The 12,887-nt window shown below is 45.7% G+C and overlaps 1 protein-coding gene across 6 annotated transcripts in view; it reads right to left on the bottom strand.

The window, feature by feature from the left end:
• Positions 1-484: 484 nt before the first annotated feature.
• The window catches only part of ebf3a (EBF transcription factor 3a), a 72,180-nt gene continuing 59,777 nt past the window's right edge, over positions 485-12,887 (bottom strand). For 4 of the 6 annotated variants that reach the window (XM_005471493.3, XM_025909768.1, XM_025909769.1 and 1 more), the window contains 5 exons: positions 11,113-11,178; positions 7,659-7,821; positions 5,661-5,864; positions 5,092-5,262; positions 485-1,127 (listed from right to left, as the gene is read on the bottom strand). In XM_005471493.3, the coding sequence (XP_005471550.1) occupies positions 1,096-1,127; positions 5,092-5,262; positions 5,661-5,864; positions 7,659-7,821; positions 11,113-11,178 (636 nt within the window). In that variant the 3' untranslated portion in view covers positions 485-1,095. The remainder of the gene's footprint in view (positions 1,128-5,091; positions 5,263-5,660; positions 5,865-7,658; positions 7,822-11,112; positions 11,179-12,887) is intronic. The other 2 variants (XM_013273927.3, XM_013273926.3) reach the window with 1 other exon arrangement.

The raw sequence follows: 12,887 nt of genomic DNA on the forward strand, positions 1-12,887 counted from the left end.
ATCATGTCACAGTCATTGTCTGCTCCTCATCAGGGTGCTGATGGAGGGCACCATCAGCACCCCGAATGCTAGATATGACAGGCCTGAATTACACTGATAACTGTTTCCTGTAGTATCTCGGGGTCTTGTTCGTGAGTGATGGGACAAGGGAGCTGGAGATCGACAGACGGATTGGTGTGGCCGCAGTGATGCGGACGCTGCAGCGGTCCGTCGTGGTGAAGAGAGAGCTGAGCATAAAAGCAAAGCTCTCAATTTACCGGTCGATCTACGTCCCTACCGTCACCTATGGCCACGAGCTGTGGGTAGTGACCGAAAGAACGAGATCACGGATACAAGTGGTGGAAATTAGCTTCCTCCGAAGGGTGGCTGGCCTCTCCCTTAGAGATAGGGTGAGAAGTTCAGCCATCCGCGAGGGGCTCAGAGTAGAGCCTCTGCTCCTCCACATTGAACGGAGCCAGCTGAGGTGGTTCAGGCATCTGACAAGGATGCCTCCTGGGTGAGGTGTTCCGGGCATGTCTCAGCAGGAGGCCCCGGGGCAGACCCAGGACACGCTGGAGAGATTATATCTCTCGCCTGGCCTGGGAACGCCTTGGTGTTCCCCCAGACAAGCTAGAGAAGGTGGCTGGGAGGGAGGTCTGGGCTTCTCTGCTTAGGCTGCTGCCCCCGTGACCCAGCCCCGAATAAAGCGGAAGAAGATGGATTGATGGATGGATGGAACTGTTTCCTGTAATTTGAAGCCTTTAATCTCACTCATCTTTAGATTCCCATTTCTTCAACTAAGATTACATCACAAGCAGTCTAAGTGAAGTCAAGTCTCGGATGTGACATCACAGTTTTTATATCGAATGACCCCGCCCCCAAACATAGAGTATAACATCAGAATAATTACAGACAGCTGAAAGCACCTGCAGAAAGCTGCTCTACAAAAAGTCCTTCTCAGGTTCTTCTTTGAGACCAGAGGCTCGGCCCAGTCACAGACGACCGGCTGCTGCCAGAGACCCCGCCTCCTTAGGCCACAGGTCCCTCCTCCTCTGAGGTGATTAGTGCTCGTGGCTGAGGGGGAGGAGACAGCTGAGGAACGAGGAGGAAGGTTTTCTACATGGGAGGAACGACGAGGCCGGACATGGCTGCAGAGAGACGAGGTTTGAATTCATTAATTATAAACATACAAAAGAAATGATGTGTGTTCCTGAGTGACAGCCAGGTGTGACTAACACCTGCAGAGCAAACATCAGGTGTTGAAACTGTAATGGAAATGTCTTTATTCTATATATTGATCACATGTTTTGACAATATGACTTTAGTAATAGTAGTATCACTTTATCACGTAGTTATATGCATGTAGGATAGTATCACAAGTGGGCCTTGTGTTTATCACAGCTTCACAGTGGGGCCATTGTATGGGGCCAACACTGTCTGTGTTATTGTGTAAATACTTATGCTATTGTGTACTTCACACACATGGAGAGATGCCAAACTGCCTTTCATTGTTTTTGTAACAATGACAATAAGGGCTATTCTATTGTATTCTACTCTATTGTATTCTATTCTATTGTATTCTATTCTATTGTATTCTATTCTTGTATGTGGTCAGAGACATCCAGGCGCTGCATGTAAGAGAGGTGACAGCTGGTCGTAATTCTCCTTGGGGGAAGATTCAAGGATGAGCTGAGCTGGGAGGTATAGGGCTATGTGATGAGCTGTGGAATTTCCTTTGAGTTTGGCCAAGTCATATATAAGACGTGAGCGCCCATCTTCAGAGGCCACTTTGGCGTTTGACCAGAGCGCTCTCTGCGGCATGTGATTAAACCCACTCACCGAGTGTTTGCATTTTATTTAAACAACTTCCACGAGAAAACAGAATTAATTAGATTTTTTTTAAAAATATCAGTACTTTGCTCATGTTTGAATAAAGCTTTGCTCACACCATGTTTTTAATCCAGATGTTTCAGTGAGTGATGGTCTGGTCTGTACTCAGCTCAGTAATGGAGTACAGGTTTGTTCATTGTCTGCAGATGTTTGTCCTAACCCTGCAGTTGTGGTCCCTCCTCCCCCAAACCATCAGGATGCTGCTGTGACTTTAAGCTGATAACCAATCAGATGGTTCCTCTCATGTTTAGGTCATAGCATCCACGATGTCCCAACAGAATCTCTGTTTCTGATTGGTCAGACTACAGGACAGTCTCCACTTGGCCTCAGCACGTCTGAAATGAGCGCCCTGCAGTCAGTCAGAGGAAGCAGCGGCGGCGTTTTGGAGGTTTTTATTGATCTTTAAATCTTTTCAGGAAGTCGTGAGACATGCACAATGAAATCTTATGTGTGTTTGCTTTTATGCTGCTATCTCGTTGAACTGTGTGCCTGGGGTGGCTCTAGCTCAGCGGGTAGAGCAGGTTGGCTAGTAATCAGAAGGTTGGTGGTTAGATTCCTGGCTGCTTCAGTCTGTGTGCCAAAGTGACTTTGGGCAAGATACTGAACCCACAGTTGCTCTCGGTTCATCGAATTGTGAATGTTCAGTTGGATGAGCCATGTAGAGTAAAAGTGCTGTAAAGGAAGAGTTTGACACTCTGAGCTATGATCCTCTCCACCAGCATCTGCTCACTGTACGAAAACAAGTTCCACATTCAAACTGAGCAGGTTTAACACTCCACGTGTTTCCAGAGGAACCTTTTCTGTCTCACATGAGTTTGAATTATTCGTCGCGCTCTATTTAGAGCCTCCGACATGCTCCAGCGCAAGTTTCAGGAGCGACAGTCATTACAGTGACACTACAGGATGTAGCAAAGCTGCGTTTTACACTTCAGCTGTGAAACATTTTAAGAAGACAGGAGAGGACGGCAGAAGCAAGGACAGAGGAAGAGGAGGGGGCACGAAGGGCAGTGATGTGTATTCATAAAAGGACACATGGTAAAAGAAGACAAACAGTGACACACACACACACGCAGGAAGCCTTCAGTGAGCAAGCGTGTGTCAGTAAAAGCAGAAGGATGATGGGCTGCATCGTTCAGATGAGGAGCGCTTTAGAGTAAAATGAAACGTAAGCCTTGGCTGTGTCAGTCAGGTGTGTAGGCACACATTAAACCTCACCTGGACAGGTAAAATGGTTTTGATGCTGCCGTCCTGGTTTTTGAGTCAGATCTTTTTCCTGTTATTGATGGGGACACGCAACAGGATTGAGAAGGATGTGAGCTGACTCTAGGATGGTGGAAATGCCCCCGGGGGACAAAATCCCGTGAAATCCAGAGTGATTCATGGCTACAAATCCTCCCACGTAAATCCCGATTCACGGCGAGCTCAGCTCTAAATCTGCTCTCTTTGTTGTAGGAGAAGAAGAAGCAGGCTCACTGTCCATCCTGAGCACTAAACCTTCACAGACCTCAGTAACCTCACAAGTGTGTGAAAGGAAAAGGTCACATGATGCTTCCCTGATGATGAACTGTTTATTTATTGTACAGTTTTCCTTCCTCCACACTGGAACGTATCAGGACCGTCGGACTTGATCCACAAAGTTTAAATAATCAGGAAATGCCTCCTTCCTCTGATTTCAGGTGAGCTTTCCTTCTTCCATTCTGTGCACTGCCCTCCTTTGTCTTGTTCAAACTAGCCTAAAGTTGGATAAGCCGTTAACAAAACGGATGGTTTGTTGATGAAGAGTCAGGTGGACTGACTCCACCCACCTGTTCCTGTTGTGACTCGAATCAAACCTTAAAAAAGTCTGATGACTTTTTAAAAAACATCTGAGCTGAAAATGCTGACACGTCATTGCTCATTAGCTTCCTGCTAACGACAAAATGCATGTAGCAGCCCGCAGTTTAATTTACCAGCTCATTACACACGCACACACACGTCTGTAGACTGACGCTTCACTCCTCAGGTCACAAACACTGAAATGTTCTGCGATAAATGAAGCACATGTTCACAGAAAAAAAAACATATGTAGTGATTTCAGAATGAAACTATTTTATAACAACAACAATAATAATAACAATAATAATAATAATAATTAGAAACCATGTTGAAATGATGTCAGGATGAAGTCATTTCTCAGGTGCTCGTTTGAAGGTGAATCACTGATTTTATGCTCAGTTTCTGGCTGCTGCAACTATTAACAACATTCAAACTGTATTTACTCATCGCCCTGCAAATGGGTCCACACACACACAGACACACACACACACACACACACACACACACACACACACACACACACACAGACACACACACACACACACACACACACACACACACACACAGACACACACACAGACACACACACACACAGACACACACACAGACACACACACACACAGACACACACACACACACACACACACAGACACACACAGACACACACACACACACACAGACACACACAGACACACACACACACACACACACACACACACACAGACACACACAGACACACACAGACACACACACACACAGACACACACAGACACACACACACACACACACACACACACACTGTGGCCTTTCTGCCTCGGCGAAGGCGGAGAGCAACATGAATATTTAACACTCGACAAACCTCTCTGTCAGAAACACTGACATCACACACACTGGCTGCCAGAGTGTGTGTGCTTCCTGTGTGTGTGTGTGTGTGTTTAATGCGTGTGGGCATGTGTGTTTAGAGGATGTATCTGTGGGTTGTAGTGAATAAAACATGCATTGTCCTGTCACTCTTCATCCAATACTAACAGGACTCAGGTTACCCACCTCGACCCAGTGTGTGTGTGTGTGTGTGTGTGTGTTCACTCCATTCACTCGTCTGTAGACGTGGAAGAGCAGATGAAACTGAATCAAACATCTGTTCAGCTTCACGTTACACTTGAGGCTCACTCTCTTTAATTACACCACATTTATATATTTAAAGACATGAAGGAATTTTAAAACAAAATATATAAATATTAATGTACTATTTCTTTTTATCATAAGCTTTGTTATTCACAGGTTCTGTCATACTACGATCAAAGTATATCTTCAGTCCCAGGAAGTATTCTTTCTGTCCCTAACACTTCTACTGACTTTGGAAAGAAGGAGTTTTAATTTTGTAGACTCAACGAGGTGCCGTCTCACCTTGCAGCCCATTGGCGTTGTTGGCGGAGCAGTTGGGTGGAGGAGGAGGTGAAGCTGGCGGCCGAACAACGGGAGCGAAGGCGCTCTTCTGTTTGACGGCAGCCGAGAAGGAAAAAACTCCATGCGAGGAGTTACAGTTAGAGACGGCCATGGTGGGACTGGAGGGAACAACTGGAACAGAGCAGGTCAGAAACCAGTTTAACCAGTAACTGTGATGGGACAGTAAACAACACTCCGTTAGCATGGTTAGCTCTGTTTTCTTGCATGAATGATGTACTATCCAGTCAATTCTATTCAGTTTTATTTAAACAGTGCCAACTCATAAACACAGTCGCCTCAAGGCGCTTTATATTGTGAGGAAGACCCTACAATAATACATACAGAGAAAAACCCAACAATCAATCAAGGTCATTAAGATAAGATGGGGCCTGATTACTACAAAGTTCAAAGATAGAGGACCAGCGCTACAGGGATTAGTGTAATTAGTATGAGTAGTATTGCTTGTAGTGGTTGTAGTAGCACTGCTAGGAGTATTAGTAGTAGTAGATGTAGTACTGTAGTACATTTACCTTGATACTTACTGCCGTAGGGTGAATTGGCCGATGACCCGTTGAGGAAACCGGGTGATGTTGCCACCCCAAGGTTTGGCATGCCTGTGTTGCCGTAGCCATTCATGCTGTTGCTGACTGTGTTGCCATAGTTACTCTGTTGGGGGGTGGAGCTTGGTACATATCCTCGTGGTGACACACTGCTGGTGTTTCGACTGTAGCCGACTGGAAGAGAGTGCAGTGTTTTAGTAATACTGCAGTATTACTATGTGCAGTACTATAACATTACTACCTGCAGTAAGCTAGTTTTTAGCTAGATGAGGCTGCATGTAACTTTTCCCCAAAGGTGGAGTTTTCGGTACATGGAGGTTCCTCTCAGCAAGTATTTGAACTCCTTCCAAACACTTTAGAACTGATCATGCAAAATCCTGGTTTCACAGCCAGAGGAAACAGATGGTGGCCTGACCCAGTTCTGCTGGAGATCTTTTGGACCTGCTGGAGGGGGGTGGAGCCTACACCTGCTTTAACTGGGCAAGAGGCAGGGTACACCCTGGAGAGGTTAACCTTCCATCACAGGGCGAACACAGAGAGACATACAAGCATTCAACCCCAGGACCTTCTTGCTTTGAGACAGTGCTAAGCCACCACACCACCCACATACACATGCTCAGGACTGTGGGTCTTTTAGGGACACGGAAGAGTGGAATTCTGAAAATCATTCATATAAGATTGGTCTTTCATATCACGACAGCATCCTAGCAATGCAACCATCAACAATCCTCGCTGAACTTTGAGTAGTAGTAGTAGCCAGTCAGATCCCAGAGTATGGACTAGAGTTCAGCGGACAGAGCGTAGTAAAGACAAACAGGAAGTGGAGCAGTTAAAATAAGAGAAAGGCCGCTTGATGTTTTTAATACATCTGGTGACAGAGTGCTGGTGAATCTGAGTCTGGAAATTTGTGGTCCCAAAGCTGATGACAGTGGGAGGGGCTACAAAAGAAATTCACGAGGATTCGTGGATTTGCAGTCAAAGATTCTTCCTGCTGGGATCTCACAGAAAACCTGAACTACCTGTCAAACCTGTTGTGGTTCCTATAACACAGAAAAGGGGCACAATAGAGCTGAATCAGAACTACTGAATAATCCAGAAGACTCCAGTTCTTCTCATGGTTTAACTCTTTGTTCATCCCTCTATTCTAGTCAGTTCAATTTAGTTTTATTTATGTAGCACCAAATAAGGTCCTTCATATTGTAAGGTAGAGACCCTACATCAATACAGAGAAAACCCAACAATCAGAGGACCCCCTTTGAAAAAGCACTTGGTGAGAGTGGGAAGGAAAAGCTTCCTTTTAACAGGAAGAAACCTCCAGCATGAGCTGGGGTGGGGAGAGGCAGCTATTTGGTCTAAGTGGAGGGAGACAGGACAAAGACACGCGTGTCCATTAAAGTGACGTTCAGCTCTGAGCTAGTCACAAATCTAACGCTCGGTGCACCAGAGTCCTGCTAGAAGCAGGTTTGTGCAGCCATCTTGGATCTGAAGTTCCTGTCTGAGAGATTCTATTCATCCCTGTATTCATCTCTAGTAGAGTTTTTTTCAGTACCAACTGGGATGTGAAGTGCTCTTGGACGCAGCTTCATCGCGATAGCTTCTCAGCAACGTGGTTGGGAGAAATATTTCCTATTCTTACTGTTGATTGGCACTTTGGGAGCAGGACAGCATCTTTATGTTTTCAGAGTTCTCAGTTTTTAGAGTCACTGACAGTGATGTCATGGTTTCACTTCCTCCCCGCAGGAGGACGAGACCTGTGATTGATGCAAAACCTGCAGGGTCTCAGTGAGGTTTGCAGATATGTTATGATTCCCTGCAGGACTCCTAGTCTGTGAGTGTAGGTTAGTAGTAGTTAGTAGTAAACTCTGTAGAGTATTCGTAAAATGTGTCATGTGACCAGGGTTACCACAGCCGCCCCTTTAATGTCACTTCTGCCCCCATCACCTGCAGGATTTATCGGGCCGCTCGTACCTTGCGTTGTCTCAGAGACGTTGACGGCGAGCTGCCCACTAAAAGAGTTGACGCCCATCATGCCATGGGAGGCGGTGTTGCCTAGCGATGGGATCTGGTTGTGGTTCCTGGGAACGCTGTAGAGCGCTTCAGCGATGTCTGCTGCTCTCTTCAAGATGATCTCCTGCAGAGCGGACAGACACAGGAGCATTTAAACATCTGGATTCATGCAGCTGCAGAGACTCAGGAGGGAACATAATCACATACCATCTCTACTGGATATGTGGAGAAGCTAGCATCCTAAAATGAAACCTCTATATGCATTAACACCAAAGACAAGACTTATTAACTGAGAGTTGTGGTCACTTTGCTTCAGATGATAATGATAAATACCTGTAATACATTCCTGTGATATAATGTAATAGCCCCCCCCCCCCCCCCCCCCCATGGGTGGTCTATCTTTGAAGTCCTCTACCAGAGGCCTGGGAGCTTGAGGGTCCTGCGCAGTATCTTAGCTGTTCCTAGGACTGCGCTCTTCTGGACAGTGATCTCCAATGTTGTTCCCGGGATCTGCTGGAGCCACTCGCCTAGTTGGGGAGTCACTCCGATTACCACTGGGACCACTGTTACCTTCACCCTCCACATCTTCTCCAGCTCTTCTCTGAGCCCTTGGTATTTCTCCAGCTTCTTGTGTTCCTTCTTCCCGATGTTGCTGTCATTCGGAACTGCTAAATCAGTCACTACGGGCCGTCTTCTTCCGTTTGTCTACCACCACTATGTCCGGTTGGTTAGCCACCACCATTTTGTCCGTCTGTATCTGGAAGTCCCACAGGATCTTAGCTCGCTCATTCTCCACCACCCTTGAGGGCGTCTCCCATTTTGCCCTCCGGACTTCCAGGCCATATCCAGCACAGATCTTCCTGTATACTATGCCGGCCACTTGGTTATGGCGTTCCATGTATGCCTTGCCTGCTAGCATCTTGCACCCTGCTGTTATGTGCTGGATTGTTTCAGGGGCATCTTTACACAGCCTGCACCTGGGGTCTTGCCTGGTGTGATAGACCCCAGCCTCTATGGATCTTGTACTCAGAGCTTGTTCTTGTGCTGCCATGATTAGTGCCTCTGTGCTGTCTTTCAGTCCAGCTTTGTCCAGCCACTGGTAGGATTTCTGGATATCAGCCACCTCCTCTATCTGCCGGTGGTACATACCGTGCAGGGGCCTGTCCTTCCATGATGGTTCCTCCTCTTCCTCCTCATTCTTGGGTTTCTGCTGCCTGAGGTATTCGCTGAGCACGCAGTCGGTTGGGGCCATCTTCTTGATGTATTCGTGGATGCTTGTTGTCTCATCCTGGGCTGTGGTGCTGACACTCACCAGTCCCCGGCCTGCTTCCTTCTGCTTAGCGTACAGCTTCAGGGTGCTGGACTTGGGGTGAAACCCTCCATGCATGGTAAGGAGCTTCCTGGTCTTGATGTCAGTGGCTTCTATCTCCTCTTTTGACCAGCTTACTATCTCAGCAGGGTAATTGATCACGGGCAGGGCGTAGGTGTTGATAGCCCAGATCTTGTTCTTCCTGTTCAGCTAACCCCTCAGGACTTGCCTGACCCTCTGCAGGTACTAAGTGGTTGCAGCTTTCCTAGCGGTCTCTTCATGGTTCCCATTTTCCTGTTGGATCCCAAGGTACTTGCAGCTGCCCTCAATGTCTGCAGTGTTGCCTTCTGGTAGTGAAATATAGTGGAAAAACAGCAGAGTTCATGTTTTCTAACCCCAGCAGGCAGTTTTCAGTCTAAGGCACTTTTTTGTATTTCTGTTATTTCTGATTTCAGTCAGTTTATTTTTGATTTTATCCCATCACACTGAGGTCATTATATTGTTACTGCCACCATCTTTCTCTTCTTTGTCTTTTTTTTCCAGTGTAATTGAGGGTAACGATCCACGTTACTTCACTGACCAGCCTGCAGGGGGCACTCTGATGTCTGTCTGACATGCGCTATACATCCTGAGAGCGGCTCGTTATACTTAAACAGCTCAAGACTCTAAAAACACCCATGTTCAGTTTACACATACATGATACACACACACACATATATACATATAGATAAACTTTACAGTGTCCACACACTCATATAGAAATACACACACTAACTTGCAGACACACACAGTTATTATTATTATCACTACATTTGGATTTACATTTGTTTACAGGCTCTGCTCTCTGTTCAAGGTTACGCTTTCATTTCAATAGACCTGTGTGTGTGTGTGTGTGTGTGTGTGTGTGTGTGTGTGTGATTAACTTGTGGGTTGAGAAGCGTGTCGGAGAGACTCTGTTGGGGAGGATGGGGGATATAAAGAGCTCCCCTCCTCCTTCTCCTCCTCTGCCAGTGTTTCAGTGTTTCAGGAGGCTGTGACTCATAAACCTGAAGGAGGTGGTGAGGAGGAAGTTTGTCCTGTTTAATGAGTTTAATGTGAAGTTAAAGGAGCTCCGGTTTGAACTGTGAGACAATCTGATGATGATGTCATCAATAATCTGTAAAACATGATTATTGGTTCTGATTACGCTGACTGTCTTTACTGTGATTGGCCAATCCAGTAAAACTGTGTAAAAATGTTCATAAATATTCTCTCAGTCAGACTCGTACAGCTCTTATCGTAGACAGTTTGTTTCCACTCATGTTCATGAAGCTGAAGTTGCTCAAATCACTGAAGCGAAAACATTGGTGACGTGTCAGAGCAAAAGGCGGTGGTTTAGACACAATGACTGTAAGTAAATGATGACATCACAGACATCACAGATCTCAGTTTTTGAAACCAGACGTGATAACGTGGATCAGTAGCCCTCTGCTGGACAGGTGGAGGTACTTCAGCCTCAGCTGTGTTTCGCTCTCAGCGTTCAGTTTGTCTTTAATTCTGTCTTCATCCATTTGAGTGGTTGAATTCAATTCTGTGCCGGCTCTTATTTGGGTATAAAAACATGAATTAATTTTGTTGTTTGATGAATAAACAATGACATCATTCTTAGTTTGAAACACGTTTTGACAGATTACATTTTTTTTCATGTCTAATAAATCTGAAGCACTGTGTTTACTGTGACCATTTCCTGGGTTAATAAAGTTTTGTGAAGCCCAGACACACGCTCACAGCTTCGGATCGTTTCACTAAGTTTGTTCACAGAGTTTAACTTAACAGTGAACACTTCCTGTTTGTGTTGCCTCATTCTTTATTTTCTACTCGTGTTCCTCCTCAAAGACACAAAGATTCAAATGGATTTAAACTCCTGAAGCGCCGTTCTTGGTGTGTGGACCCGAGCCGACGCCACACGACGTCGTGTATGTTCCACTTGCAGCCACAGCTCGTGTGCACACCTCGTCTCTGGTCAGCCTTTAGACTCAATATATCAACACGAATCTGGTACTCAGGGTCACCTGCACAGGTAAACACTGATGTCAGCTGATGTGTGTAGACAGGTGAGCAGCTTACCTGGTTATTATGAGGCATCCCGTAGAGCGCCTCCACCAGGTCTGCTGCTCTCTTCAACAGCACCTCCTGAAAGAGACGAAGGAGGAGGGTTGGTAGTGTGATACAACAGAAGAAGAAGAGGAGGACATGAGGTCAGTAACAAAAGCCGATGAAGTCTGAACTCGTGTTGCCAGTGTCACGTGTGAACAGGTGTGAACAAGTGTGAACCGGTGCTTTCAGGCTGCAGGAACATTTTCAACAGCTCTAACGAATTCTGTTTAATATTATGTTATTCATATAGCACCAAACATACTGTAAGGTAAAGCCCTACAACAACACAGCAAAACCCCAATAATCAGATGACCTATGAGCAAGAACCTGGTGACAGTAAAGGCAAAACTTCCTTTTAACAGGAAGAAACCAGTGAAAATCCTCACAGTGTTACTGGAGGCCAAGGTAATGCCATCCAGAGTAAGAATCTGGTTAGATACCATATTTCTAAGATTTTCAGGGCCGAGTACAATAACCTCAGTTTTATCTGAATTAAGAAGCAGAAAGTTAGCGGCCATCCAGGTCTTTATGTCTTTAAGACATTCCTGCAGTTTAACTAATTGGTGTGTGTTACCTGGCTTCATGGACAGATAGAGCTGGGTGTCATCTGCATAGAGAATATGTGCAGTGCAGAGATCAGTAACAATCACTGCTTGTAAACATCAGCAGGGGTCCCTCTGTTTCTGTGTGTTTGTACCTGAACTGGAAGCTTTAAACAGTGTCTATGTTAATCAGAGCTCAGTTACACCTCACAGAACACACACACACACACACACACACACACACACACACACACACACACACACACACACTGGGCCTCTTAAAAACTGAAGCATTTCACTTCAATGAGCAGTTTTAGTGTTAAAATGCAGCCCAATAAACAGCTCCCACTTTGTGTGTGTGTGTGTGTGTGTGTGTGTGTGTGTGTGTGTGTGTGTGTGTGTGTACGTGTAATCAGGCAGTGACAGAACAATGCTTCATTTACTCTTTATCTTAATTAAACACACTCTCAGTTAATCTGCTGCTTTTCATTACAAACTTCTTCAGGAGGCTTTTCAATTAACCCCGCCCCCTTCATCCTCTTCCTCGCCTCTTCCTCCTCTGCTCTCCTCCATCCCTCCATCCGTCCACTCTACATGCTTTTCTCCATCCTATGTTCATTCTATCCCTCCTTCTAATTGTTGCCCATCAATCACTCCTTCTTCTTCTCTTTACCCCGCATGCATTCTCTTTTCTCTTCTTCTCTTTCCTCTGATCCTCCTTTGTTCTCATTTCTTCTCCATTTTTCTTTTCATCAGTGCATTTTTCTCCTTTTTTCTTGTTTTTTCCCCCTCATCCTTCCTCCCTTCCTCTCTTCTGTCCTTTCACCGTTACAAATATCATTTCTTGGATCACAAATAAATGTTATGAACTGTGATTTACGGCCAGTTTTACACACTGTGACTGTCAGGTTACTGCCAGCCCAGCTCTGTGTGTGTGTGTGTTACACACACACTGAGAGGGGAAGTCATTTCTGTGAAGGAGCTTTCAGCCTCCGATCGTCTTTAATCTGCTCATTTATGCAGAGCGACGTTCCAGTGTGTCGACACACTCACACACACGCACACGCACACACACACACACACACACACACACACACACATACTGTGTTTATAGAGACAAATGAAAGCCTCATTATTACAAGTGTTTCGCTGTTACGCCGTCACATGACGAGCACCTCTCTGCACACACATGAACAAGGTTAG

The sequence above is a fragment of the Oreochromis niloticus genome, linkage group LG8 (genome assembly GCF_001858045.2).
Source record: "Oreochromis niloticus isolate F11D_XX linkage group LG8, O_niloticus_UMD_NMBU, whole genome shotgun sequence".
Taxonomy (NCBI): domain Eukaryota; kingdom Metazoa; phylum Chordata; class Actinopteri; order Cichliformes; family Cichlidae; genus Oreochromis; species Oreochromis niloticus.